The sequence below is a fragment of the Microcaecilia unicolor genome, chromosome 1, assembly GCF_901765095.1.
Source record: "Microcaecilia unicolor chromosome 1, aMicUni1.1, whole genome shotgun sequence".
Classification (NCBI taxonomy): Eukaryota; Metazoa; Chordata; class Amphibia; order Gymnophiona; family Siphonopidae; genus Microcaecilia; species Microcaecilia unicolor.
This window is the reverse complement of record NC_044031.1, coordinates 117,563,568-117,589,309: the sequence shown is the minus strand read 5'-3', so window position 1 is coordinate 117,589,309 and position 25,742 is coordinate 117,563,568. Positions and strand designations below refer to the sequence as shown.

The following is a 25,742-nucleotide window of genomic DNA, read 5'->3' as shown; positions in this document are numbered from 1 at the left end:
CAAAATACCTCCCCCGCCGCCGTCGCGTTCCTGTGCTGACGACATCCAAACTTCTCTTTTCGGCTGTGTCGGGGCGTTGCTTGATGAATGATCATCTGTTCAAGTTTCTGTGTGTGTGTCTGACATCAGACGCACGCACAGAAACTTCAACAGATAATCATTCAACAAGCATCGCCGGCGCAGACGAGAAGAGAACTTTGGTTGTCTTCAGCACAGGTACGCGACGCCGCAGGGGAGGGTTTTCTGCGGGAAGGGGGGGTCGAGAGGGTCATGGCACGGGGGTCCAGGGGTCAGTAACGTGGAGGGGGGTGTTGAAATCGGAGGGAGGGGGAGTTGGGAACTCAGTGGGAGGAGCGTGAGGGGGCCTTGAACTGGGACGGACGGGGGTCTGGAACTCAGACGGAAGGAAAGGAAGGAAGGGAGGGAGGGGTCTGGGGAGGAGGGTCTGGAACTCGGAAGGAAGGGAGGGGTCTGGCACTTGGAAGGGAGGGAGTGAGGGGGGGATTACCTTGCTAGCGCCCGTTTCATTGCCTACCGAAATGGGCCTTTTATACTAGCGTAATTATAAAACATCCTATATAATAAAAAGCACCTCCAACGTTCTGAAGCTGACTACATCCTGCTGTATCCATCTCCTGAAATGACATCACGTACTTCCGTGTTCGTAAAGACCAATCACTGGAAGGGAACGCTGCAGAGTTGTCAGGCAACGGAACAGGACGTGACATGCATGAGGGTGTTGTCATCCCTTCCTCCCTCCCTCTCTTCCAGTTCTAGGCCCCCTACCTCTAAATTTTAAAAGTCAACTTCACTTACGAAGTTGGGTTTACGGCGGCCGGCAGCAGTGGTAACAGGCATGCAGGCTCGACCCTTCTCTCTCTTTCAGCTCTGATCCCGCCCTTGCGGAAACAGGAAATGAGGGCAGGACCAGAGCTGAGAGAGAGAGAGAAGGGCCGAGCCTGCATGCCTGTTACCACTGCTGCTGGCTGCCGTAAACTCGACTTCGTAAGTGAAGGTGACTTTCAAAATTTGGAGGTAGGGGGCCTGGAACTGGAATGGAGGGAGGGAGGAAGGGAGGGGCAATGACACCCTCATGCGTGTGACGTCGCGTTCCGAGGGGGGGGGGGATCCTGGAACTGGGAGGAAGGGAGGGGGACCCTGAAACTCGGACAGAGGGAGGGGGACCCTGAAACTCAGACAGAGGGAGGGAGGGGGAAGGGAGGGGGAACCTGAAACTCAGAGGGAGGGGGGAACCTGAAACTCGGAGGGAGGGAGTGGAAACCTGAAACTCAGTCCCCTGGAACTCGGAGGGAGGGGACGACCCTGGAACTCGAAGGGAGGCAGGCGACGACCCAGGAACTCAGAGGAAGGGAGGGAGGGGATGACCCTGGAACTGGGAGGGAGGGAGGGGACGGATGACCCTGGAAATCAGAGGGAGGGGGGACGACCCTGGAACTCAGAGGGAGGGAGGGAGGGGACGACCCTAGAACTGGGAGGGAGGGGACGGATGACCCTGGAACTCGGAGGGAGGGGGGATGACCCAGGAACTCAGAGGGAGGGGGAGGACGGATGACCCTGGAACTCAGAGGGAGGGGGGACGACCCTGGAACTCGAAGGGAGGGAGGGAAGGGATGACCCTGGAACTCGAAGGGAGGAAGGGAGAGAGTGGATGACCCAGGAACTTGGAGGAAGGGAAGGAGGGGACGACCCTGGAACTCGGAGGGAGGGGGGACGGCCCTGAAACCTGGAGGGAGGGGGGGACGACCCTGGAACTCGGAGGGAGCGAGGGGGACCCTGAAACTGGGAGGGAGGGGGGGGGGCGGCCCATGCCACACACTCTCATTCTCACACACACACTCGCACATTCACTCTCTCTCACACAGTCACTCTTTCAAACATACACACTCCGAGGAAAACCTTGATAGTGCCCGTTTCATTTGTGTCAGAAACGGGCCTTTTTTACTAGTGAAATTATAAAACATGAAAATCTAATATATAAACATATTGTATATAACAAGCAATCTATCTACAACAGAATATATTCATGCAAAAATGTTGCATAATTAAAAAGTAAATTAAAAAATAGGACACGTACCTAAAATAGAAAACTTCCGATAAGAACAACTGTATAGAAGAATAAAAAAGATAAAAAGATAAAAGTCATCAAAAAATGACTAAAGAATAAAAGATAATAAAACAATAAATGAAAAAACACATACAATGTTCAAAAAGAGAACAGTGACAACTGGACAATTATAAAATCAATTACTCACTTGCAATGTTCATAAAAGAAAAACCCGCACATCCAGAAAGTCCCTAAATTAATGAGACAAAGAATTACTCTCAAGTGATGTTTTATTATTTAATGCTCCATCTAAAAGACACCAGCTGCCATATATTGTCTTAATATGTAAATGACAAAGTGCCGCAAAGTGGAACCTTCAAACGGGAGTACACTTACGCTAATAATGTCGGAAAAAAGGAATTATATGCGAAAAACGGTTTATCCACTGGGAAGTTTATCTTTTATTATTCTTTCAATTCTTGTAAATCATACGTGTTGCTCCAATAAGTGTTTTGTTACTTTTTGTGCTCCTTTAGATATTTTATATATAAATATATTGACGATTTTATGTCTTTAAATTTTGGCGCATTTTTTGGCAAATTGACACGGAAATTTGAATAAAAATATGACTTACCAGCCTCTATGTCAGCCTCAGATATTAAAGTCAGGTCTATTATAGCAGCATGCAGGTCCCTAGAGAAGTGTAGTGGTTGAAGCTGAGCAGTATGGCATGGGGGACTCGGGTCCCTATCTCCCTCTACCTGTAACACTTGTGGTGGAAATTGTGACCCCTCCCAAAGTCACCAAAACCCTACTGTACCCACATATAGGTGCCCCCTTCAGCCATAAGGGTTATTGTAGTGGTGTACAGTGGAGGGCAGTAGGTTTTGGAGGGCTCAAGAGACAAGATAAGGGAGCAAAGGTGAGCTGTGTACCAGGGAGCATTTTTATGAAGTGCACAGAAGTAACATAGTAGATGACGGCAGAAAAAGACCTGCACGGTCCATCCAGTCTGCCCAACTCGTATGTGCTACTTTTTGTGTATACCTTACCTTGATTTGTATCTGTCTTTTTCAGGGCACAGATCGTATAAGTCTGCCCAGCACTAGCCCCGCCTCCCAACCACCAGCCCCGGGTCCCTATCTCCCTCTACCTGTAACACTTGTGGTGGAAATTGTGACCCCTCCCAAAGTCACCAAAACCCTACTGTACCCACATATAGGTGCCCCCTTCAGCCATAAGGGTTATAGTAGTGGTGTACAGTGGAGGGCAGTAGGTTTTGGAGGGCTCAGGAGACAAGATAAGGGATCAAAGGTGAGCTGTGTACCAGGGAGCATTTTTATGAAGTGCACAGAAGTGCCCATAGAGTGCTCCATTGATCTCCTGGGATGTCTGGGGGACCAGTATGCCAAAAACGCTGGCTCCTCCTACATCCCAATGGCTTGATTTTCTACGTTTTGCACTTCATTTTTTTTTTTCCAAAAATGGACCGAAAAACAAAACTTCCAAAGCACAAAACCTTGCTTGAAACAGTATTTTCGAAAAAATAGACAGACGTTTTTCTTTTTCGAAAATAACCTTCTTTCCTATTCAGATTTTGGACGTTTTATGCAAAATGTCCAAAGTTGGACTTAGACGTCATATTGAAAATGCCCCGCTCAGTGTCCTAAGGTACCTCGTTTTTATTTATCTGATTATTTATTTACCACTGTAGTAATGCTGTTTTTTAGTAGTGACTGAATACTCTGTGTGCTGATCTCTCTTACCATTGCGATATTTACCTTCTCTGAAGCAACTTCCTGTTTCCGAAAAGGAGGGATACATACCTCAGAGGGAGAGAAATTGTATATTATAGGGATGGGGCATCGGAGACGGAACGCTCTGTGGGATTATTGGTGGGCAATCTCAGGTACTGTGGCTAAACAGAAGCAAGTGAAAAATTGGAAGATTGCTGAAGAGACCAGTACTGCAGAATGGCAACCACCCTGCATTCTGATGTTTGAATTCTGCGCCAAAATTTGCACTCTCAGTCAATGGCAGCCAAGGTGTTACAGTGACTGGTAAAGCCTATATCCACAGGTTCTGCCTCCCTTGTTTTGAAGAGATAGTGAACTGATCAATCTCTGAGTTGAAATAATTTTGCTGTGCTGTTAAATGCCAAAACATGGCCCGTGTTGGGTCATTAATAAAGCACACTTGAACCTTTTCTTGAGAGTGTACTGTGCTTTTTCTTCTGGATTACCTCTGCCAGTGAGTCACTGTTGTAACATTTGCTTCCTTTCTTGTTATACATTTTAATATGATTTTATTATATAGTTACATTTATATTTTTTTCATAAGCTTTTCACTGTATTGTGATCATTTTTATTTGTTGCAGTCCAAATTTCCTTTTTACACTTTTTTTATTCTATGTCTTATATTGTATATTTGATGTATGTTTTTTAGAGACGTATCTTTGTATGTAAAATTCTGACCCCCTGATATTCAGCCGGTGGCGGTCAGCATTTTTTAAAAAAACGCTGACCATCGCCAGCTAGCTTATCTCCTGATATTCAGTGCTGGGCCATGGCTGGGCTCTGGCACTGAACAGCGGGCATTTTTTGGGGTGGGCTGGGCGCACAGCACTTTTTTGGGCCTGGCTGATATTCAGCAGGGCCGCATAAAAGTTATATGGCCCTGGCCAAACATCGGGCCAGCTGGCCCACATAACTTTAAAAAAAATTTATTTTTATTTTCAACTAAAGCCCCTGAACCCCCTCAAGCCCCCTGCCAATGTCCTTTTCCCTCCCCCCAAGACCCTCTGCCACCCACAGCCATGCAGGCAGGCCCTCCCTCCAGGCCTACCAGTATTCCTGGTAGTCCAGTGGGGTCATTGGGGGCAGGAGCACAGCCCCCTCGCTCCTGCCCCCTGTGGTGCCTGTCTAAGTACCACGACCTGCTGCGAGAGGTCATGGCAGCTATTTTAGACTGGATACAGGTAGGCCCAGAGGGAGAGCATGGCTGGGGGGACAGGGTTTTTTTCCAGGGACAAAGGGCAGGGTCACAAGAGGGGGGGGGGGGGCAGGGGGAACAAAATTCCACAGGCCTGGGTCTCCAAGGAGGGCCCAGCACCAGGGTCTCTCTCTCTCTCCTGCTCATGACGGGACCCAGGTGATCGTGTCGCAACAGGAGAAGGAGGGAGAAAACTCCGGCACCGGGCCCCCCTTGGACGCTGGGGAGGACCTGGAGGAACAGACACAGCAGGCTGCTGTTCTTCATAGTCTACCGCATTGCCTTCCCCTGCAGCTACTTTTCCCCTCAGGCTGCGCATGTGCGACCTGAGAGAAAAAGAAGCTGCAGGGGAAGGGCACGTGGCAGAAGGAAGAAGAGCCGCGCTGGAGGATGAACTCTTCTGCTTGTGGGGAATTGGGATCCTTGCCAGCCAAGATATTTAACAGTTACGGCGGGTGGGTAACAGCAGCGATCAGGAAGGGTGGAGCGGTGGTGGCGGCAACAGCGATCGTGGGGGGCGCCGAAGCGGTGACAGCAGTAGTGATGGGGGATCAGCAGAAGCAAAGATGACGATGATCCTGGGGGGGACCCGGAGGTGACAGCGGCAGTGATGATCCTGGGGGGGGGGGGGGGGGGGCGGCGGAGGCCTTGCCCCGGGTCCGGCTCAGTCTCTCGGCGGCCCTGTCAGGGGGTCTTGATGTGGGCTGTAAATGGGGGGCTTGAGGTGGCTCAGGGGCTTTAATTAAACAAAATTAAAAATAAATTAAAAAATTTAAAAGAAAATGTTATGCGGGTGCCGGCCCGATATTCAGAGCTGCCACCTGCATAGCTAAGCGGCCTTATTAGCTATGCGGATGCAGGCATGGAATATTGCCAGGACCTGCATTACCTGGGGCTCCTCCCAAGTGCCACCCCTGACCCGCCCACTTTTTGTTCGGCGGTCTCAGGAGATATTCAATGGCACTGTCCGGTTAAGTGCAGCTGAATATCCCCAGTTAGGTGGCCTCATGAATGTTTATTTATTATGTTTTCTTTTCACAAACAGTTGTGCATAGTGACCCCTGAAACACGGCCCGTGTCGGGTCCTCTTATTTTGGTGCTTTATGTAGTAACATTGTACATGATGGCAGACTGAATGGTCCATCCATCTGCCCAAAAGTCACATTTACTAACAAATCAAGGTTTAAATCGACAATGAACGTGATATTATTTACTTGATCATGGTCTTTTTTTGGTGTTCCTGGGACATAGACCATAGAAGTTCTCCCAGCTCTGTCCTTATGTTCCAACTACTGGAGTTGCCATCAAAGCCCACTCGAATCCGTCTTGTCATTTGTGGGACAAAGACCATAAAAGTCTGCCCGGTACTGTCCTCACGTTCCAAACCACTGGCGTTTCCATCGAAGGTCTCAAAACCATTGAAGGACCAAAACCGAGCTTCTCATTTTTCCCCCCAAACCCACCTCCCCACTCCCCCCGTTTTCTATTTCTGTTGATGGCTCGCTCATTCTCCCTGTCTCCTCAGCTCGAAACCTTGGGGTCATCTTTGACTCTTCTCTCTCCTTCTCTGCTCATATCCAGCAGATCGCCAAGACCTGTCGTTTCTTTCTTTACAACATCCGTAAAATCCGCCCCTTTCTTTCCGAGCACTCTACCAAAACCCTCATCCACACCCTTGTCACCTCTCGTTTAGACTACTGCAATCTGCTTCTTGCTGGCCTCCCACTTAGTCACCTCTCCCCTCTCCAGTCGGTTCAAAACTCTGCTGCCCATCTCGTCTTCCGCCAGGGTCGCTTTACTCATACTACCCCTCTCCTCAAGTCGCTTCATTGGCTCCCTATCCGTTTTCGCATCCTGTTCAAACTTCTTCTACTAACCTATAAATGTACTCACTCTGCTGCTCCCCAGTATCTCTCCACACTCGTCCTTCCCTACACCCCTTCCCGTGCACTCCGCTCCATGGATAAATCCTTTTTATCTGTTCCCTTCTCCACTACTGCCAACTCCAGACTTCGCGCCTTCTGTCTCGCTGCACCCTACGCCTGGAATAAACTTCCTGAGCTCCTACGTCTTGCCCCTTCCTTGGCCACCTTTAAATCTAGACTGAAAGCCCACCTCTTTAACATTGCTTTTGACTCGTAACCACTTGTAACCACTCGCCTCCACCTACCCTCCTCTCCTCCTTCCTGTACACATTAATTGATTTGATTTGCTTACTTTATTTTTTGTCTATTAGATTGTAAGCTCTTTGAGCAGGGACTGTCTTTCTTCTATGTTTGTGCAGCGCTGCGTACACCTTGTAGCGCTATAGAAATGCTAAATAGTAGTAGTAGTAGTAGTGAGCCCACCTGAAACCAGATTACCATACGTGGGACTCAGACTGCACAAGCCAGCCCAACACCGGCCTTAGTTGATGCAGCCAGAGTTTTCATCTAAGCACCACTTGACATGCAACCACATATGCAACCCTTTAAGTTTTGTTATTTATATCATTTATTTTCTAATTACATATCCTCTGTGTTCATCCCACGCCTTTTTGAATTCCGCCACAATATTTTTTTTCCCACCATCTTCCTCAGGCATCTACCACCCTCTCCGTGAAAAAGAATTTTCTGACATTACTCCTAAGTCTACCATCCTGCAAGCTCAATTCATGTCCTCTAGTTTTACCACTTTCCCTTCTCTGGAAAATATTTGTTTCAATATTAATACCTTTCAAGTATTTAAACATCTGTATCATATCTCCCCTGTTCCTCTTCTAGGGTATACATATTCAGGTCTTCGAGTCGCCTCTCATATGTCTTTTGGCACAAGCCCCATATCATTCTTGTCACCTTCATCTGGACCGCTTCAAGTCTTCTTACATCTCTAGCAAGATATGGCCTCCAAAGCAGAACACAATTCTCCATGTGGGTCCTCACCAATGACTTGTACAGGGGCATCAACACTTCCTTTCTTTTGCTGGTTACACCTCTCTGGCTACAGCCACTGCCTGTCACACTGTTTCGTCAGCTTCAAATCCTCAGATACTATCACCCCAAGATCCCTTTCCCTGTCTGTGCATATCAGCCTCTCACCACCTAGCACATATGTCTCCCTAGGATTTCTACTCCCTAAGTGCATCACTTTGCACGTCTTTGCATTGAATTTTAATTGCCAAACATTAGACCATTGTTTTAACTTCTGCAGATCCTTTTTCATGTTTAATAAATCTGCTTTGAACTACATCTCCCTTGTGGATTTGGTCTTTGTGTCATACTCTACTCCTGCTTTGGCCTCTGTGTTTGGATTTCCATAGAGGGTGTCTTCCTGCTTCTGCTTTGGACATTCCATAAAATGTGCATAACAAATGAAAATACACAGAATCAAATAATTCCCTGAAACAAGGACATGGTCCATGTAGAAAACAACAGTTGTGGCAATAGATTCACTGAAGGAACTCCTCTTGGTCTGAAATTTTACCTCTAAGACAACAAGAGGAGGTAAGGCTAGGGCAGATAGCATTTGGTGGGTGAAAGGCGCCAGTACAATCTTCTTCTTGTACCCTGCCACTTTCTCAGCATGTGGGTCCCACTGTGACCAAAGTTCTGTGCTTTTATCTTGAGACTTTGAAAACAGTGCTGCATTTTGGTAATCACTTGACTTAAAGTAGGAGAACTTTGTAGTTCAGGAGGAGGTGATCTGTCCAGAAGAAGGAGTTGCTAGCAACCTCGGGAGATAGGGAGAAGAAACAGAATTGGGGGAGAAAGTGTGCAGAATAGATTATTAATGGATGGGAAAAAGAGGAATTTGCTGAGGGAGATGGAAGTTAAGGGGACATTTGTGTATGTGTGCGGGGGGGGGGGGGGGGGGTTGAGCTGAGACATTGTGGAAGATAACATAACGTAGGGGAGGAGGAGAAAGAGAGTGATAAAGGAGGATGACCTGGGGGGGGGGGAGGAAGAGTACTGAAGGGAGGTGATCTGGGAACCAGAAAAGAGAGCTTTAGGAAGGAGGAGAGACATTGTTGATGTGAGAGGTAACGAGAAAGATCCACACATAGGGGAGAGGCAGCAGAATGAGGGAGGAAAGGGAGGAAAGAGAGGAGTGGCTGAAGAGAAATTTTAAGAGAAACGCCAGACAGAAAGGTTTTTAAAAAGAAATTTATTCACTGTTCTTTTTAAAATTCATTTGCTGCAAAATTTTCCCTCACTGCAATACAAGATTTTATTTATGTGCTGCAGTGGCAGCGAACATGTCGATGTACCATGTTGGATACAGAATCTTCATAGCAGCCACATGCAATTATGTCTCCGTGTGCATACATGTGCACTTACATGTGGGAGGTGAACTGGATATGTATAACCCAGCCAGAGGCTTTAGCTCTCAGAAGTATTTGGAATGATATGTCTTATTCCATTGTTGTAAGGTGTTGCTTAAAAAGTTAGAGTATTGTCCTGTTTAATGTCTTGTACAAAAAAATTATAGTAATTGCTTTTGGATTATTTTAATTTTTGGTGCATAATTCCCTCTAGTTTATACCTTTCTTATTCTGACTATTAAAATATTGCTTCTATAAAATTGTTGATAATACCCAGAGCCCTGTTTACTAAAGCTTAGCGCACTCTAAAGATTAGCATGCACTAAACGCTAAGTCATCCATAGGAACACATGAGCAACTCTAGTGTTTATTGCGCACTAAAAATGGTAGCATGGCTTAGTAAAAGGGCTCCTGATCTCTTACTGAGTTTCAAATAACTTCATTTTTTAACCTCTGCCCACTATCCACTTACTATGTATGTACATCTTTCTTGTTTGCCATATTTCCATCTTCAGTGCTAAATTTGCAAGCCACATTAATGATCTTTAAGGAGTCCTTTTACTAAGCTGCAGCACACACTAACCATACTTACTGCAGCTTAAAATGCTTTACTGAGGGGCGTGCACAGGTGTCCCACGATAAATTTGGCATCGGTGCATGCTTCCCATGCGCTAAAAAGTAGATTTTATTTTTTAGCACTGGGTTGGGGTAGAGAGTAGGCATGTTCTGCACTGATTACTTAGCAAAGATAAATCATAACGCACTAACCAATTAGCATATAAGTACATGAGCCTATAAATAGGTGGCAGTAGGGGCTCATGCACTAAAGGCCAAATACTAATGAGAAAATTAGTGCATGGCCATTAATTCAAAAAATAGAAAAATCGGCCAGTTTACCCATGTGGCAAAAATGGCCCTAGTATGCAGAAATGACACACGCAAACGTGTGCTAAAGCCACATTTCACCACCGCTTGGCAAAAAGCCCATAAGTGTGGAAACTTGTTTGCTTTTTTAACATAAAATGGCAGTGGACCAAAGAATGAAGATAAGGAAGAGTATGCTGCAGAAAATTACGCGCTTGTAAACCTGACAATAAGGATATTATCAAATGCGTGCTCATGAAATGTTGCACTAAGAGCAATGGAAACATAAGAACATAAGAATAGCCATGCTGGGTCAGACCAATGGTCCATCTAGCCCAGTATCCTGCTTCCAACAGTGGCCAATCCAGGTCACAAGTACCTGGCTGAAACCCATTTAATAGCAACATTCCATGCTACCAAACCCAGGGCAAGGAGTGGCTTCCCCAAGTCTGTCTCAGTAGCAGACTATAGACTTTTCCTCCAGGAACTTGTCCAAACCTTTTGTATTTTTTTAGGGTCAATTTATCCCTCCCAATATGGTGGTCCACCCACCAGTACCTAGGAAGAAATAAATCACCCAAGGCTGCATCTCTTTAGGAATTTAATTAGATACCTTATCTCTTACCAAGTATTTGTACAATTAGCAGATCAATGATATCTCACTGGGAGTATGGAACATTGCTATTCAAAAGTACTGCTGTATCTGAGACTCCAAATTATATATATGCAATCAAATACTATTATTTATTATTCTTCAAGTATATGTACAATCAGTGGCGTAGCTACATGGGGCCTGAGGGGGCCTAGGCCCTCGTAGATTTGGCCCTGGCCCCCTGCTGATGATCCCCTTGAACCCCCCTCCCGCCACCAACCCTCCCCCGCCATCGCCGCCCGCCATGCCGCCGCATCAGGTACCTTGTTTGCTGGCGGGGGTCCACGAACCCCGCTAGCTGAAGAGAGTCTTCTTCAGTGCCGGAGTAGCACCTTCGTTCAACTAAGTTCCTGGTGCGATCAGGTGTTTCGACGCCTTACATCCTGCACCATGCAAGTAGCCCCGTGCAGGACGTAAGGCGTCGAAACAGCTGATCGCACCAGGAACTTAGTTGAATGAAGGCACTATTCCGGCGCTGAAGAAGACTCTCTTCAGCTAGCGGGGTTCGTGGACCCCCGCCAGCAAACAAGGTATCTGATGCGGCGGCGTGACGGGCGGCGACGGCAGGGGAGGGTTGGTGGTGGGAGGGGGGTTCAAGGGGATCGTCGGCACGCCGGCAGGGGAGGTCCAATGTGGTGGCGGCAGCTCGGGGCGGCAGCGGGGCAGCTAAACAGTGCCCCCCACCTCGGGCTCTGGCCCCCCCTCCCGGCGAGGTGTGGCTATGCCTCTGTTACAATCAATTGCTTATGGGAGTACAGTACCACAGCTACACATAGGTGTTCTCTGGGTCTGAGTCTCTAATGTTTTATTTAGGGTCTTTTTCGCCCTCACCCCAAATTACCAGCTAAAGCCAATTTGCAGATATAAAAGACTTAAGACTACTTATGAGAAAGCAATAGGTTTACTTGCCAATGCAGATATAATTGATTGGTTTCTCATGAGAGAGAGCAGGCCTGCTTGCAGAAAGATACTGGCTGTGACTGTCTCTTACCATTGAAGTAGGAAGTACAATCACCTATATAAGCTCATTAACATAACAGGTCATACATAGGCAATCTGACAACAATCCCATCTATTGGATATATGCTAATATAATAGTTAACACTGATTGGTTATGATAATGAGTTGGTTAGTATTTACTGTAAAAGCTAATAATAGACTAGCTGTTCCTGGAAGACTAAAAGTCATCTTTCTGAGGAGTTATCTTGTTCTGCTTTTCACAAAAACATCTGTGACCACCATGTTGCTAAACGATGTTACTCTGTTTTTCCACTTACGCCCATTCCTCATTCTATTGCATGAAAATGTCACAACAGATCATGAGTTCTGCAGTCACACCAAAGTTCAGGTTAGAGTCATGGGCCTGTAAGGTTTTCTCTCATTTTAGATCCTGAACCAAAGTCAGGCCTTGAACCAAAACTCATAGCTCTAATGATAAGAGACACTTTTTAAAACCCAGATATGCTAAGTGTTGTTACCACATCCTACAGAAACAAATTCCAGAACGTAACTATTCTTTGAGTGAAAAAAATATTCTCAGAGGACAAGCAGGCTTATAATTCTCACAAGTGGGTGATGCGTGCCTTACCGTCTGCCGCAAGAATGCAGTCTCCTCAGTTCTTCTTTTACCACAGTGAGGAGAGGGCTTTTACCTTCTCCTCACATCGCTCGGTCCTAGAGAGCTTTTTTTTTTTTTTTTTTTTGTGCCTGTCAGCTATTTTTTCGTTGTTTTTTAATCTTTTATTTTGTTCCTGTTGTGGAACTTCGCTCTTTTTTTTCCCTTACATCTTAGTAATTTTGCCCAGTTTTAAGTTTCCTTTTTTTTTGTCATCATCAGGCCACTTTTAGGCCTTGACTTCAGCCAGAAACGTTCCCTTCTTTTTTTTGCCATTGCTTCATTTGATTTTGCTAAGGAAGTTTTTCTTTCCAGGTCCACGAATGTTCCCAGTGGCTTCAATCACTGTACCCGATGCAATTGGACAATCTCTGAAAAAGACACCTATTCTTGGTGTTTACAGTGTCTAGGGCCCGACCATAGCCCCACTGTGTTCTGTGTCTTCACATGAAGAAGGGGACCCAAGTTTCCAGAGGGCTCAACAAGAGAGGATTTTTGGAGCCAAGTCCAGTTCCTTGGCACTGGCATCAAGGTCAGAGGTGTCGGCATCACAGTTGAGCATCACACCGACATTGGAAGCATCAGTAAGCATGGCTGCTGCTAGACCCTTAGACACTGGGAGCAGTGAAGCATCGAGTAGGTCTCCACCTGCCTCGAGGCCTCCTGCTGTGCAGGGTCCCCAGGACCGTCCATCGTCAGACCCGACCCATAAGCGACATGTGATATGCTTCGAGTGAAGTCCAAGAAGCAACATCAATGGTTGCCCTCAACGCACAGTACCAGGAGATCCAGGGTGCCAAAGGATTTAGCATCCGAGAAGCATTGGCGCCGGGAGGACTGCTCCCCTTCCATACAGGAAGTGCCGATGCGCCAGTCTTCCAGTAGCCAAGATGCAGCTCCTGCATCAACACCGGCTATTCTGCAACCTGTGCCTGAGCTGGTAGCCTAGCTTTTCCCGGTGTCAGCCCTCGATGAGTGCATCCAAGCCTTGCACCCTGAGCTGCTGGATGGCCTCATGCAATGGTGTCTTTCGTCATCGGGGTGCTTATGCCTTTCCTGCCTCCCATTGCGACCCCGCTTGGCCCTCATCCTGCGGTGTGGCACTGGTGTCGACTGCCACCCAAGCTGGCACTCCCTCAACGTCAGTGGAGGAAGCTTTGCCGGAGTAAAGGCAGGAGCCGGCTTCTTGACACCATTCGTGAGGACGTGGCTTCTCTATGTCAAGGCAGGTTTGGTCTCAACAATCCCATCGGGAGGTATTGTCTGACACCGAGGAGGAGCGTTCATTGGATTCAGAGGAGGATCCAAGGTACTTTTCCTCGGACAAGTCCTAAGGAATTCCCTCTGAAACTTCCCCTCCACCAGAAAGGAGAAAGTCTCCTCTGGAGAGCCATTCATTTCTATATTTTGTAAAAGAAATGGGTGATGCCATTCCATTTTCTTAGGAAGTGGAGGATGATCCTAGGGTCAAGATGCTCGAGGTCCTGTACTTCACATCTCTTCCTAAGGAGGCTGGCACTGCACCTCTCCAAGAGGTACTCAGGGAAGTCCTCGTTAGGAACTGGGAGTCCCCACTGTCAGTCCCTGTGATGCCCAAGAAGATTGACACACAGTATTGGAGCCACAGTGCACCTGGTTTTGATAGGCCTCAGTTGCCTCACAATTCCATGGTGGTGGAATCCGCTCTGAAAAGATCCAGGAGTTCCAGGGACTATGCCTCAGTGCCCCCAGGTAGAGAATCTAGAACCCTGATCCTTTTGGGAGGAAGATGTACCAGGTTTCAATGCTCATTTCCCAAATACAATCTTAACAGCTTTTCATGAGCATCCACTTGTGAAACTCGGTGCACAAGTTGTCCGACCTGGCTGACAAGCTCCCTCCGGAGCAGGCCAAGTCAGTTGGTCAAGCAGTAGAAGGTGTGTTGAAAGTTCTTGGCCAGGGGCACTTATGACACATTTGATGTGGCATCCAGGATCTCTTCTCAGAGTATAGCAATGCGCAGACTCTCATGGCTGTGTGTTTCTGACTTAGAACATTCTGTTCAGCAGAGGTTGGTGAATGCGCCTTGCCGGGGGGATAAACAATTTGAAGAGAAGGTTGAGGAGGTCACGGTCCAAATCAAAAAACACACTGATGCCATCTCTTCTCTCTCCCACTGGGCATCTTCTGCATCAGCCTCCTCAGCTAGGAGGACTTTTGGCAAGCGAAGGAGGAATTCCTATTACTATCCTAGGCGTAAGTAACATAGTAACATAGTAGATGACGGCAGAAAAAGACCTGCACGGTCCATCCAGTCTGCCCAACAAGACAACATATGTGTAAACCTTACCTTGATTTGTACCTTGATTTGTACCTGCCTTATGCAGGGCACAGACCGTACAAGTTTGCGCAGCAGTACTTCCCGCCTCCCAACCACCAGTCCCATCTCCCATCACCGGCTTTGGCACAGACCGTATAAGTCTGCTCTCCACTATCCTCGCCTCCCAACCACCAACCCCTCTTCCCCCCACCTGCTCCGCCACCCAATTTCGGCTAAGCTTCTGAGGATCCATTCCTTCTGCACAGGATTCCTTTATGCATATCCCACGCATGTTTGAATTCCGTTACCGTTTTCATCTCCACCACCTCCCGCGGGAGGGCATTCCAAGCATCCACCACCCTCTCCGTGAAAAAATACTTCCTGACATCTTTCCTGAGGCTGCCCCCCTTGAACCTCATTTCATGTCCTCTCGTTCTACTGCCTTCCCATCTCCGGAAAAGATTTGTTCGCGGATTAATACCTTTCAAATATTTGAACGTCTGTATCATATCAACCCTGTTCCTCCTTCTCTTCAAATAGATGCCCAGTGGGAGAGAGAAGAGATGGTATCAGTGTTTTTTTGATTTGGACCATGACCTCCTCAACCTTCTCTTCAAATAGATTATCCCCCCGGCAAGGCGCATCCACCAACCTCTGCTGAACATAGTAACATAGTAACTATGCTATGTTACTATGTTCAGCAGAGGTTGGTGAATGTGCCTTGCCGGGGGGATAATCTATTTGAAGAGAAGGTTGAGGAGGTCACGGTCCAAATCAAAAAACACACTGATACCATCTCTTCTCTCTCCCACTGGGCATCTTCTGCATCAGCCTCCTCAGCTAGGAGGACTTTTGGCAAGCCAAGGAGGAATTACTATTACTATCCTAGGCGTAAGTACAACCCTCCGGCTCACCAGTCTATTCAGGCTCAACCCCAGTGTGCTTGTTTATGTCAACAATGTGCGCCAAAGGCCCCTTGCTGCTCCCCAGGCAAAGCAAGGGACAAGCTTTTGACTGGCTCCAGCAGAGCATGGCCACAGAAAAAGTGAACATCCCGGACGACTTGCCAGCCGGAGGTAGGCTGAATTTTTTTGACCAAAGGTGGCCTCTTATAACCTCCAACCTGTGGGTTCTTCAAATATTCCGTCTCGGATACACCCTCAATTGGCATCTCAAACGTCCAAATTGCCCACTGAGAGCTCATTTGTTCAGCTCTCAGCACAGGCAGGTACTTGCACAGGAAATCTCTGCCCTTCTGAAGGCCCATGCAGTTGAACCTGTTCCACCAGGGGAAGAAGGGCAGGGATTCTATTTCAGGTATTTGCTTGTGTAAAAGAAAACAGGGAGGATGCGTCCCATCCTAGACCTAAGGGCCCTGAACAAATTCCTAGTCCGAGAAAAGTTCAGGATGATTTCCCTGGGCACCCTTCTCCAAATGATTCAGAAAAATGATTGGCTATGCTCTCTGGACTTAAAGGATGCATATACTCACATCCTGATACTTCTAGCCCACCAAAAGTATCTTTGATTTTGGCTGGGAACACATCACTTTCAGTATCGCGTGTTGCCTTTTGGCCTTGCATCAGCTCCCAGGGTCTTCACCAAATGTCTAGCGGTAGTTGCAGCATTGCTACACAGACTTGGAGTCCATGTGTTCCTGTATCTTGACAATTGGCTGGTGAAGAGCACCTTGGAGAAGTGTGCTCAGTAGTCCATGCAGATGACTATTCTGGTGCTCAAGCTATTAGGGTTTGTTTTAAACTACCCCAAATTTCATCTTCACCTGTCCATCAATTGGAGTTCATAGGAGCCCTGCTCAATACTCAAATGGTTCAAGCCTACCTCTCGGACATGAGAGCGGATAATCTTGTTGCACTTGCATCCAAGGTTTATGCCTTTCAGCAGGTCACAGCTCAGCAGATGTTGAGATTGTTGGGCCACATGGCTTCCATAGTGCACATTATGCCCATGGCACATCTTCACATGAGATCAGCTTAATGGACCCTAGCTTCTCAGTGGTATCAAGCTGCAGGGAGTCTAGGAGATTCATCCAAGTGTCCCCAGAGCTTGTACACTCCCTTCAGTGGTGGGACCATTCAGTCCAATTTGACTCTTGGACTTTCATTCCAAATTCCTCAGCCTCAAAAAGTGCTGAAGATAGATGCATGTCTCCTGAGATGGGGAACTCATATAGATGGGCTTCACACTCAAGGAACTTGTTCCTCCCAGGAAACAAATCTTCAGATCAATCTCCAAGAGCTCCAGGCAATCTGGAACGCTCTAAAGACTTTCAGAGATCAGCTATCTCACAAAATTGTTCTCATGCAAACAGACAATCAGGTTGCAATGTATTACACCAACAAGCAGGGGGGCACCAGATCACACCCTCTGTGTCAGGAGGCTATCCGGATGTGGCATTGGGCTTGCCAACATGGCATGTTCCTTCGAGCCACCTATCTGGCAGGCAAAAACAATACCCTGGCTGACAGACTGAGCAGGATAATACAATCTCACAAGTGGTCTCTCAATATGGACATAACCTGCAAGATCTTCCAAGTGTGGGGCACCCCCTTGGTGGATCTTTTTGCTACTCAGAGGTCCCTTAGTTCTGTTCCAGGCTTCAGGCCTATGACAGACTAGCATCCGATTCCTTCATCCTCAACTGTGGGACAGGTCTTCTGTATGCGTATCCTCCCATACCTCTAGTAGGGAAAACTTTGTTGAAACTCAAGCAAGACCGTAGAACCATGATTCTGATCGCGACGTACTGGCCGAGGCAGATACGGTTTCCTCTTCTTCTGGAGTTATCCTCTGAAGAACCATTGAGATTGGAGTATTTTCCAACCCTCATCATGCAGAATGAAGGGTCACTTCTACATCTCAACCTCCAGTCTCTGTCTCTCACATCTTGTATCTTGAGACCCTAGAATTTGCTTCCTTGGATCTTTCAGAGGGTGTCTCCTGGGTCTTGCTGGCTTCCAGGAAAGACTCCACTAAGAGGTGCTATTCTTTCAAATGAAGGAGATTTGCCATATGTGAAAGCAAGACCCTAGATCCCCTTGCTTGCCGTACACAGACCCTGCTTGAATACCTTCTACACCTATCAGAGTCTGGTCTCAAGACCAACTCCGTAAGGGTTCACCTTAGTGCAATTAGTGCTTATCATCAACGTGTAGAAGGTAAGCCCTTCTCTGGACAGCCTCTAGCTGTTCGCTTCATAAGAGGTTTGCTTTTGTCGAAACCCCCCTGTCAATCCCTCACTAGTGACATGGGATATCAACGTTGTTCTCACCCAGCTGATGAAAGCTTCTTTTGAGCCATTGAATTCCTGCCATCTGAAGTACTTGACTTGGAAGGTCGTTTTCTTAATAGCTGTTATTTCAGCTCATAGGGTTAGTGAGCTTCAGGCCTTAGTAGTGGATGCACCTTATGCTAAGTTTCATCTCAACAGAGTAGTTCTCTGCACGCACCCTAAGTTCCTGCTGAAAGTGGTGTTGGAGTTCCATCTGAACCAGTTGATTGTCTTGCTATCATTCTTTCACTGACCTCATGCTCATCCTGGCAAAAGCAGTTTGCACACCTTGGATTTCAGGAAAGCATTGGTCTACTACATGGAGTGGACAAGTCCTGCCCAGCGTTTTGTTTCTTTTGATCCTAACAGGATGGGGGTCGCCATCGGGAAATGCACCATTTCTAATTGGCTGGCAGATTGCATTTCCTTTACTTATGCCCAGGCTGGACTGGCCTTGGAGGGTCATGTCAGGGCTCATAATGTCAGAGCCATGGCCGCGTCAGTAGATCGCTTGAGGTGAGCCTCCATTGAAGAAATTTGCAAGGCTGTGACGTGGTCTTCAGTCCACACATTCACATCACTGTACTGTCTTGAGCAGGATACCAGATCAACTCTACACTTGTCTTTTAGATTGTACACTTGTCTTTAGATTGTACACCTGTCTTTTAGATTGTAAGCTCCTTGAGCAGGGACTGTCCTTCCATGTTAAAATTGTACAGCGCTGCGTAACCTTAGTAGCGCTTTAGAAATGTTAAGTAGTAAGTAGTAGATACCTGATGCGACAGTCAGTTCAGGCAGGTAGTGTTGCAGAATCTGTTCGTAGTCTAGAATCCAACTTCACTCTCCTAGGCCCATTTTATTCTATTCCAGGCTGCACTCTCATTCAGATTGTATATAGTTTCAGGTTAATCTGTGATATGTCCTCACCGTTGTGAGGACCAATTGACCAATTTTTGTTGTTTTCTGTGAGCCTGGATGCTAGAGATTCCCCACTTGTGAAACTTATAAGCCTGTTTGCCCTTGGAGAAAGCGAAGGTACTTACCTGTAGCAGGTGTTCTCCGAGGACAGCAGGGTTTATATTCTCACAGTCATTCCTCTTGGAGTTGTCTCCTTTGTTATTTTTACTTTATTTTTGCTATAGTATTAACTGAGGAGACCGTGTTCTGCGATGGGCGGGAAAGCATTTGCACATGCACGGTGTGGAGCGTGTTGTGCGCTCCACAAATCTCAAATTTAGCTATGGTAAATTTTAGACAGGGCGACGCAGGTCTGCGTCACCCACTTGTGAGAATATACAGCCTGCTGTCCTCGGAGAACACCTGCTACAGGTAACTACCTTCGTTTTTCCTCCTATTTGTTTTAAAAGTATTTCCATGTAATTTCTTTGAGTGTCCCCTGGTCTTTATACTTTTTGAGAGTGAAAAATCGATTCACTTCTACCTGTTCTACACCACGCAGGATTTTATAGACCTCAATCATATCCCCCTCCCCCATCTATTTACATATTGAACTTCACCTCTTTCATATGCTACATACGAGATACTGAACCCCTTTATAAAATAGATCTTTCTTATTTGAACACAAAGAATAGGAAGACGGAATATAGGATTAGAACTGACTTCTGCCATTATATGAAGGGATGACTGTCCAGCTTATTTTCGAAAAAGATACCCGGCCATCTTCTGACACAAATCGGAAGATGGCCGGCCATCTCCTGAACCCGGCCAAATCGGTATAATCGAAAGCTGATTTTGGCTGGTGCCAACTGCGTTCCGTTGCGGAGCCGGCCAAACTTCAAGGGGGTGTTTTGGTAGGGTAGCGAGGATGGGGCGTGGCTATGAGATGGCCGGCTTCGCCCAATAATGGAATAAAGATGGCCGGCTCTGACGAGCATTTTGCCGGCTTCACTTGGTCCATTTATTTTTAGGACCAAGTGTCAAAAAAGTGCCCCAATTGGCCAGATGACCACCGGAGGGAATCGGGGATCACCTCCCCTTACTCCCCCAGTGGTCACCAACCCCCTCCCACCAAAAAAAAATTTAAAAAAAAACATTTTTTTGCCAGCCTATATGCCAGCCTCAAATGTCATACCCAGCTCCCTGACAGCAGTATGCAGGTCCCTGGAGCAGTATTTAGTGGGTGCACTGCACTTCAGGCAGGTGGACCTAGGCCCCCCCTACCTGTTACACTTGTGGTGGTAAATGTTGAGCCCTCCAAAAACCCCTAAAACGGCCACTGTACCCACATGTAGGTGCCCCCCTTCACCCCTTAGGGCTATGGTAGTGGTGTAGAGTTGTGGGGAGTAGGTTTGGGGGGGGGGATTTGGGGGCTTCAGCACACAAGGTAAGGGAGGTATGCACCTGGGAGCAATTTGTGAAGTCCACTGCAGTGCCCCCTAGGTTGCCCGGTTGGTGTCCTGGCATGTCAGGGGGGCCAGTGCACTACAAATGCTGGTTCCCACGACCAAAAGGCTTGCATTTCGCCGGGTTTGAGATGGCCGGGCCCGGTTTCCATTATGGCCGAAAACCGAAGCCGGCCATCTCTAAACCCCGCGATCTCAACATTTGACCTAAATGTTGAGATTTAGCCGTTGCCAACCTTATTATGGAAAGAAAAGATGGCCGGCCATATTTTTCGATAATACGGTTGGCATTGGCCATATAGATGGCCGGCCATCTATTTGGCCGGTGCCATTCGGTTATGCCCCTCCAAGCAGGGGAGTAGCCAAACTTCGGTGGGAGGGGGGTCCAGAGCCCAAGGGGAGGGGACACATTTTAGCCCCCCCCCCGGCGCTGCCCCCCCACCATTGCCGCCCCCGCCTTTGCTGACCCTCTCCCCCCGCGAACCCTCCCCCGCCGCCGGCGCCTACCTTTGCTTTTGCTGGCGGGGGACCCCAATCCCCGCCTTCTGACGTCCTCTCTGTCCTGCTGCAGTGAAAAAAGTCTTCTTCCTTCAGTTGCATGCTGCTGACGTCCTGCACATTGGCTGGTGGAGATTGGGGTCCCCCGCCAGCAAAAGCGAAGGTAGGTGGTGGCAGGTTCTCCGGGATGGGGGTCCAGGCTAAAATCTACGGGGCCCAGGCCCCCTCAGGCCCCACGTAGCTATGCCACTGCCTCCAAGTGACCTGATTTTCTAACCCTTTCACATATGAAAGAAGGATGTGTTCTATGATGTTATGTTGAAGTCTGTGAATCACCTCTTTAATATGCATTTTGGCATGCATGCATCCCTAAGAATGTTTTATACATATAGGGCCAGATTCAATATAAGGCGCCTAAAAAATCTGTGTGGTTAACATTTCCATCTAAGCGTATTCTATAAGTAGTGCCTAGATTTAGGCACAGAATATAGAATATGCTTAGGTGATATCCCAGCACCTAAAATTACACACCTCCATTTATACCAGTGAAAATGTGATATAAATCCCTGCACGTAGATTTATGCGCACTGGGCCATATTCTATAACTACACTTGTAATTTTTGAACTGCCCACAAAAAAACCATTTTCTCACCCATAGCCATGCCCCTTTTGAACTGTGCACATTAGAATTTAGTTGCATTTCATTACAGAATACGCATACCGAGTTGTGCGGGTAAATTTTAATTATTACAAATGAATGCTTATTATTACTTGTTATGTGCTGTTATTAATGCTGATTAGCTTGTAAAGCGAATTCTATATTTCGGGGGATAGGGGCTCATTTTCAAAGTACTTAGACATACAAAGTACCTTCTATGGTACTTTGTGTGTCTAAGTGCTTTGAAAATGAGCCCCATGATATAACACCTTCCAAGTACTTACTGGGAAAAGGTTTTAAAACAACCAACTAGTGTGCCCTCTGTGTGTAGATCTGTAAACAGCCATCTGGAGGCCATAATTAGCTAACAAGTCCCCTTGCCTCTTGAGAGAGGGAAAAGTTCTTATATAAAAACCACAAAGATGTCATTTATATATGACCCAACATCCCTAATTCTATATATGGCGTTAAAAATTACATGTACAAATTTAATTTCATAGTGAGCCAATTGGTGCCAGTAATTGAGCACTAATGATCAATTATTGGTGCTAATTGGCAGTAATTTGAATTTATGTGTGGGTCTTTCTAGTCGCTATTCTATAATTTGATTATTGTAAATGCCATATAATCTGGCTGTAAGGAGTACCTGTTGAAACTCCAAACAGCTCAAATCACTGCAGCCAGGTTCATATACAAAATCTCTCATTTTGAAAGTGCCTACCTATTAATCAAATTATACTGGCTTCCCATCAAAGCGAGAATCACCTTCAAATTATGTCCCTTTATCTTTCAAATACTAAATGGCACAGCTCCAGACTATATGGTAGTATTAGAAACTTACCTCAAAGAAACATTAAATATGAGGCAAGAAACTATCTGACTACACCTCCCAAATTATAAAAAAGCGATCTACAAAACTGTCTACTCTGCAGACTTCACTTACCTAGGAACCAAATGGTGGAACTCCTTACCACCCAAAATAAGAAATATACAGGAATATACTAGATTTTGCAAAATCCTCAAATCGTTCCTATTCAAACAAACCCTCACAAAGAACAATCATATCTCAAATAATTAATTATTACCTGAATTTGGCTGTTACTCTATTTACCATTAGCTTTCTGTACTTCATGTACAATTTCTCATTCATAACAGATTTTCTAAATGTTAAACATCTGCAGCTAGCCCAGTATGATTATGATACTGTATTGCAAAATTGGATTCTTACATCAAATTACTTTCTTATGCATTATTCTTTGTTATGTATCCTATACTGTTTATTGTAAGCCACACTGAAAAACTTGCTTGGGATAATGTGGGATACAAATGTCACAAATCAACATAAATATTGAAGTGCACGCTAATTTTTACATGCGGGTCCAGAAAAGGGGGCATGGGCAGGTCAGGGGCATTCCTGGAATTTGCACCCAGTATTTTAGATAGATTTGCACCTAATTTAGGAGCGAGGATTTACACCAGGTTTCAGTTGGTGTTCGGATCCCGGCACAAAATGTTATTCTATAACAGTGCACAAGTCAGAGCACCATTTATAGAGTAGTGCTTAGCGCTTATATTTTTTGGCGTCAAGTACAGAATTTAGGGCCCCTTTTATCAAGCTGCTGCAAAAGGGGGCCTGCGCTGGCATTGGCACGTGTTTTTCATGCGCGCCGAGGCCACCTTTTACTGCAGCGGGTAAAAGGAAAGTCTGTCTTTTCTGCAGGAAATGGCCGTGTGGCAAGTAAAGCATTTACCACATGGCCATTTCGGGAGGGAACCCTTACTGCCACCCACTGAGGTGGCGGTAGGGGCTCATGTGCTAACCTGGTGGTAACCGAGCAGCGCACAGCACTGCCCTATTACTGCCAGGTACACTCCAGTGCTACAAAAAATATATATTTTTATAGCGCCGGATATGATGGTGCGCTAAGGGTGGGAAGTACCGCTGGGCTGCTGCAGTAGCCCGGCAGTACTTCCTGTTTAGCAAGCGGTAAGCCTGCATTGAGCTTACCGCCGCTTAGTAAAAGGGGCCCTTAGTCCTAAATGATTATCTGGAAAATGTTAACCCACCTGTCTAATTCTGCCTGCTTTTGGATTGCTTAAAGTAAAATTAACTTTCTTGATCTTTTACAGATTCCGGTGCATTTCTAATATTTAATGAAGATCACAAGCGTTGTGCAGATGTTCAGAGTACTAATTTTGTCACAGCCAGAACATGCAAACCGGACAGTGAGTCACAGAAATTCCAATGGATTTCCCCGCACCAGCTTATGAGTGTGTCATTGAAACAGTGCTTGGGAGTGACCGCTAAGAACGACATGGCTTTAGTCGAACTGTATCCCTGTGATGCAACAAGTGACCTTCAGAAGTGGGAATGCAAAAATGACACCCTCTTTGGTATTCAAGGAGAAAAGTTACATTTTAACTATGGACAAAAAGAAAACAAAATTGTAGTATATAAAGGGTTTGGGGAATGGAGTAGATGGCAGATCTATGGAACCACAAATGATTTATGCTCTAGGGGCTATGAAGGTAATAATTTAATGGATTAATTAATTCCATTAAGTAGACAAAAAGGGATAGATTTACTAAAAGAGATATTACTGTGTTTCTGTATGTTAATATTCATTAATGTGTTATTTACCATATGTTCCATTTTAAGTAATAGGACCTATATGTGTTTATGGCGTTAGCACATGCTAATACACAAAGACAGTTTAGTAACTCTAGTCTAAAATCTTTACATCTAAAACTAAAATTCCATAAAATCAGTCATTTTAAATGGTCTGTTGTTTTGAATTTAGCAAGTCCGTACTGTCTATAATTGTGACCTGCTAAGTGAAAAAGTACCAAAAATGGGATTACAAATAACAGAGCTAAAGGCTGTAAAAGTTTGGAGGGGCAACTATAGGGTCAGTAGAATGGGACTACACAATTCTATTCACAACTTTGTTTTTCATGTTCTACAGGCTAAAAACTGCAAAGTATGTGATTTCTGGGCTAAATCACTTTTTTATTGATAAACACTTCTCATTTTTTAAAGATGCGATTAGTCCATACCTGAGGCTGAAATTTTGCAGCATTATGTGGTTGACATCCTAGTTTTGGTACCTTTCGCTCAGCTGGCCACAATTAGTTTGTTGTAACATTAGTTTTTGGTGCTTTTACTACCTTTTCCTAAGCACCAGTAGCCTCTACTTCTCCAACTACAGCAACTACAGCAAAGCTGGCGTCCTCCTGGTGCTGATCTGGACCACTTGAGAAACTGGTAGAATTTCTGGAGGGTCTGCTTTTGAGTGTACTGTTGCAGTTACCACCGCTACTGGGTCAGGAATACTGCCTGGCCCGATCTCCTCAGGCACTGTTCCACAGCTGTGCATTGACTCATTGGAAGTTCCCAATGGAGAGGAAGTCAACAGTTCTCAGGGCTCAAAGTCATCGCAAGCTGGACCAATGCTCCCTTGTCGAAGCTGGCAGTGATAGCAGCCCCCAAGTGGAGAGCCGACCTCACCACTCCTACCAATTTTGGTATAGTAGTGGACTAGGCCATCAGAGCGGGTCCTCCTGGCAATGCCTTGGCTTTCCCCTTTTCCTTCGCTATTTCCAAATGAGGAAAACATAACCACAAGTAAACTAAACTAAGTATTGGTGGGAGCTTAGAAGTCAGCGTCTCATAATTGGCTAGCACCATCTTCAATCTCTTTGTTATAACCATCTTTATGGACATAACAAGTATTGCTTAGAAGGTTTGGTCCAAGGAGAGAAAGATGATAATGCTTCCCAAGAGTTCATTAATATTTAAGAAAGGTGTAACAGATTGCAATAAACTTTGTGAACCTTGAAAAGTCTTTGAAAGTTAACTGCACCTGAAAATGTGTACTTAACTCTCCCTGAAAACGTCTATAGCTAGCCCTAGTCCCAATACTGAAATCTGATTAACTTTGCTTAGTGTGTCTCATATTAACTTGGAATTCTTTGCCTCAAGTGGTGAGGGAGAAAACTACTCATAGGGAATTTACAAATGTTTTTAAAGCAGGGATGAGCAATCACAGACATCGAGGGCCACAACCCAGTTGGATTTTCAAGATTTCCATAATGGATATGCAGGAGATTAATTTGCACGTACTGCTTCATTTGTATACAAATAA

The 25,742-nt window shown here is 46.0% G+C and overlaps 1 protein-coding gene and 1 long non-coding RNA gene across 2 annotated transcripts in view; one reads left to right on the top strand and one right to left on the bottom strand.

Moving 5' to 3' along the window:
• MRC1 (mannose receptor C-type 1) overlaps positions 1–25,742 on the top strand; it is a 343,694-nt gene that overhangs the window by 37,975 nt on the left and 279,977 nt on the right. The window contains exon 2 of the mRNA XM_030199501.1: positions 23,728–24,126. Coding sequence (XP_030055361.1) covers positions 23,728–24,126 — 399 coding nt within the window. The remainder of the gene's footprint in view (positions 1–23,727; positions 24,127–25,742) is intronic.
• LOC115467998 lies at positions 16,991–23,806 on the bottom strand. The gene is made up of 3 exons (XR_003941799.1): positions 23,726–23,806; positions 18,682–18,691; positions 16,991–17,001 (listed from the first exon to the last, which is right to left on the bottom strand). It is a non-coding gene; the product is annotated as an uncharacterized LOC115467998 (long non-coding RNA).